At 41.4% G+C, this 4262-nt stretch overlaps 2 protein-coding genes across 2 annotated transcripts in view; one reads left to right on the forward strand and one right to left on the reverse strand.

Moving 5' to 3' along the window:
* The first annotated feature begins 970 nt into the window (after window positions 1-970).
* Window positions 971-1958, forward strand: SARC_08230 (hypothetical protein). The gene is made up of 2 exons (XM_014297793.1): window positions 971-1152; window positions 1627-1958. Exons 1-2 carry the CDS (start codon window positions 1057-1059, stop codon window positions 1717-1719), a joined length of 189 nt encoding a protein of 62 aa, XP_014153268.1. The 5' UTR covers window positions 971-1056; the 3' UTR covers window positions 1720-1958.
* Window positions 1958-4262, reverse strand: part of SARC_08231 (hypothetical protein) — a gene marked incomplete at its 5' end in the record, with an annotated part of 3510 nt that continues 1205 nt past the window's right edge. The window contains 5 exons of the mRNA XM_014297794.1: window positions 1958-2201; window positions 2348-2497; window positions 2788-2927; window positions 3180-3389; window positions 3543-3721. Coding sequence (XP_014153269.1) covers window positions 1983-2201; window positions 2348-2497; window positions 2788-2927; window positions 3180-3389; window positions 3543-3721 — 898 coding nt within the window. The 3' untranslated portion in view covers window positions 1958-1982. The remainder of the gene's footprint in view (window positions 2202-2347; window positions 2498-2787; window positions 2928-3179; window positions 3390-3542; window positions 3722-4262) is intronic.

Raw genomic sequence — 4262 nt, forward strand, 5'->3', positions numbered from 1 at the left:
ATACACTTCTGTCACCTTTTAGCGACGGAAGACATATTTCGGATAAATATTTGCATGTTGTTCTTTCCAGACTAATGGACGTGCATACTATACCTCTCTTGTATTTTTACTTTAGTATAATTGCACTATATATCCACTCCAAACAAATTTCGATTACACGAGCTGTATGCCTGTATTCAGCCAATTGCACTTTAGATTGTGTTGCGGACGAGTCCCGTTAGCTAGTACTTGTGGTATGGTGGGTGTCTAAGATTTACTTAAATATCTATGACGACTATAATAAGTCTATAAGTATATTTTATCCTGTGTTACACCTACAATATGTTGACATTGCATTTTTCACATCTCTTATTCAACTTTTCACATGAATATGGCGACCGACACGAATTTTGTTTGAAGTCATGCTGGAGATTCATAAGCGAGTGCTGGAGAGAACGCAAACAACAGCTGAAACCGCACAAGTTGTATTCGGCGTGCATCGCTTATATATATAAGTAAATCTGTGTTGCTGTATAATGTGAAACTTCCTCTGATATGCATGTATCAGACTTACTTTTTCGGTTTTCGTTTTCCTACATTATGATTTTCTCACTCATACTCACACTCACTCTGAGAGAGAGAGAGAGAGCGAGCGAGAGAGGGAGATCCCAAGAACCACAACACTTTACTTTTCACATAAAAATTTAAAATGTTCCTTTTTTAAGCTTTTTCCGCCAATAAAATAATGACGAATAACGTACAGATGATAATAATTGGTCAATCTTTATCTTATCATAATCATCTCTTGCGTCATCCGATTTAACTTGAAGTCATTCGAGCATAGTTTGAAATGAAAATGCTTTACATTGTTTACTTTACCAGTAATGTAACCAGCGTATTGTTTTCCTCGCTTGACGATTTTAGAATCTGGATGTGGAAAGCCGGGACTTCTGGTATGCTTACAAATTCAGAAATCCAATTCTCTGTAAGTGTTCATAATCGTGATATATATATCAACGCAAAACCACCACAACCATCATTGTCCTGCCTCCTGAGTTTGCGTATCCTAATTTGAAGATGGTCCTTAATATTTCCAAAGGCTGGGCTTCGTGGCGAAAAGAGCAACGCGTGAAAGCGGTCTGCAATAGTGAGGACAAGCTCTACAATAAAAAGGTGTTTGTATGTTAATGCTATGTGTACACTTTATATTCTCTTGGCTCATTGTTTCTTCGTCGGCTACTCAAGGTCTGATTCAAAGTAAGATAAAAATTGAGGTACGCTGTGTAGGACCGGTATTATGTTTATATTGAAATGCAAAATGTTATAATTTATGGTGAAATCAAAGTACACGATTTAGAACACTAACCTGCTTGTTTGAATATGCAGATGGCATTGATACATAGCGAAGTCGAAATACATACCATGTATGGTTTAAGCATGTTTCGATGATAGTTAGTGTTGAAATTGAAAGCACTACGTCGTGCCGTATAACAACTAGCTAAATTGTTCACATTCTTTAGCTTAATAGTTCGCATATTCCGTTACAGTACTCAATATGTACAAATATACATGTATATCAATACCAAGATTCTATGCTTTTGTGCTCCGCATTAAGGCTCAAATTTGTACCCGACTTTACACCCACAGAGAACCGAACTTAAAACTCGCGAAGAAGTCGTTAGAAGACAGCGGAAGCGCATGGCAGAGGATCGCCGTCGTGAGCGCGAAGAACAGAGGTAGAAAATCGACAGTTTCAGCTCAATCGTTGTGACTAGACTCGGCACAAGAGCCCAATATCGCTCGTAATTAGATACAGAGGGTAGACACAACCAGAGCCAGAGGGCGCTCAAGCAGACTGGATTTATATGTGTTTGTAACATAAGTACAGTTTGGCTCATGCTTTGATTTTCAGGCAGCTGCATTTGCGACCATTCAATAAATAAAACGAAGGACTGTCAAATACTACATTTGGTACTGATCGCTATCTAAAGTTTATACTGCTATTATTCGAATACGAAAAAGTCATCTTCACCGAACCTCTGTACGATCAGTGCTTCTCTAAGCATTTCATTTAAGCTATGTGGGCCGCATATCAGGAATTTAGTCTTTGCAACGAGTCCAGGTGCGTGTACTTCGGGGAAACCATGCCCCCATTGCAATATTTCCGCTAACCTTTGAGATGTCAGACGACTTGTGACGACGTTTTCGTCCCTTGACATTTCCTGTTTTAGTAACAGAAAACAAATTTGATGCGAGTGAACAACCCACGCAAGCTTCTAGAAATAGCACTCGAATATATATGCCACGAAAAATCAATGCAAATAAAATTAAGATGTTCATATCGTGAGCGAACACAAGCACGCTTTACCTCGCTATATATGTTAACGACGCTTAATCTACTTCCACTAAAATCCTTCAACATCTCAACAGCTGGGACCATGAGTGCTTCTTCCCTCGTTTTATCACAATGTATCAGAACAATAGATAGTGGTTCACTAACCATGATTGTCGGACCTTCCTATTGAAATAAAATTAAAAACAAGTCAGTATTGTCTCCACATTCATGCTTGCCTCCAGGTGGACAGGGCGAAATAAGCGATAAATACGCATACAGAATAGTGCGTAACTAGAACAATTCGGTAGATAGTCGGGTAGATGGCACGCGCGGAGTATCGTCCTCTGAATGGAGGTCACCCTAATTGAGTTTCCCATCTGCAACCCACCAATAGGTGAATACTAGCTTCAACAATCAAAAGGTATATACAAATCCATGAGCACGCGAAAGTACCCATATCCACAAGGCATTACCGCATCAGAAGCAGATACAGCAATAGAAATTCCACCCTGCGCCGGCGTTGCGCGTCCGGTCGCCTGCAATATGTGTTTGACTATGGGCAGTATCGCTGTGATACCGGTGCCCCCTGCGATGCATACCAACTTGCTCGTACCTGGGAACACACAACATGGCGGTGTAAGAATACTTTTGAATCAACTCAGTTTCCATCACACACACAAAAATACTGATCAAGTGCAGTTGACGATAGGGCATGGAGAGAAAGTGGCCATCTCCAACGGACGCCACGCCGTCGGAAGGTATACCATGTGCTTCCATACGGTACCGAATGATTCCCACAAGGTACAACGTCCAGTTTCAAACCGAAGAAAACTCGGAATCAGGCGGACGAATACAAGGGACATACCATACATGAACGAGTCGACATCGAATGCTCCCGCTGGGCCTCTCATATGAACAGTATTACCGGGGAGCAGATCGTACAGCCAAGGTGACACTAAGCCTCCCTCATACCTTTTGATTAAGAACACAAGCGTCCCGTGTGCATCAGTGACTGGAGTGTAGGGCTGGGATACGATCCTGCCATCGATTTGTCGTCCGAGGAAAACATGACAACCTGTACACAACCGAAAGATATTATCACACCGCCGAAGGAATTAAGATAGGGAATGAAACTGAGAGGCGAATCGCCGACAAATGGCTCGCGGCATATTAAATTAGTGTGGGAAGCCAACAGGCATGTAGCTACAGGGTATATGAAACAACATACCTGGCTTGATTCCGATCTGAATATGCGGATTTGGAAGCCGAATATTTATCTCGACCGAATTGACACCTCGTTTTATCACACCGGTCACTTTGTACTCTCCCCAACGCACAACGTCTATGGGAGTAGTTTCTACGCGTGTGGGTGGCACCATTCCCTTATTCGCCGTTAATTGTACTTTCCTGTAGGGTATTGTAACAATCGATAGATAAGCGATATACTGGGAGCCCGTTGTGCATGTTGTGCAAGATTCGAATCAAAATATACCAGCTGCACGCTCGAACTCGCATACAACACGGTCGACATTCGTTCAGACTTTCATTTTAATATGTGCATGCACAGCGCATGGTTCAAAGTTGTCCCCAGCCCGCCCTTTCGTGGATTTAATGGCCTGCCGACATTGACACATCAATTATAGCAATCGAAGGTTATTCTAATTCATACAGTATTGACAAGTCGACAAGCGACCACGGTATGCTGGTTGCAAAAGCCACCAAACCTACAATCCTCCCAGGGTTGGATTCACATCTTGCACAGTGTGATATATAACGCAATAAACCACATATAGCACACACAAACACAAACACATACACACACATACACACACAACCACAGACAAAGCATATATATATATATATAATATATATATATATATATATAATATATATTTGTATTTACACACACACACACACACACACACACACACACACACACACACACACA

The sequence above is a fragment of the Sphaeroforma arctica genome (assembly GCF_001186125.1).
Source record: "Sphaeroforma arctica JP610 unplaced genomic scaffold supercont1.722, whole genome shotgun sequence".
Lineage (NCBI taxonomy): Eukaryota > Ichthyosporea > Ichthyophonida > Sphaeroforma > Sphaeroforma arctica.

Bases quoted from the DNA above. Each gene is read 5' to 3' on its own strand.
- SARC_08230 (XM_014297793.1), top strand. From the start codon at position 1,057: ATGGTCCTTAATATTTCCAAAGGCTGGGCTTCGTGGCGAAAAGAGCAA. The intron at 1,153-1,626 runs GTGTTTGTATGT...TTACACCCACAG, and splicing joins ACAAGCTCTACAATAAAAAG to AGAACCGAACTTAAAACTCG.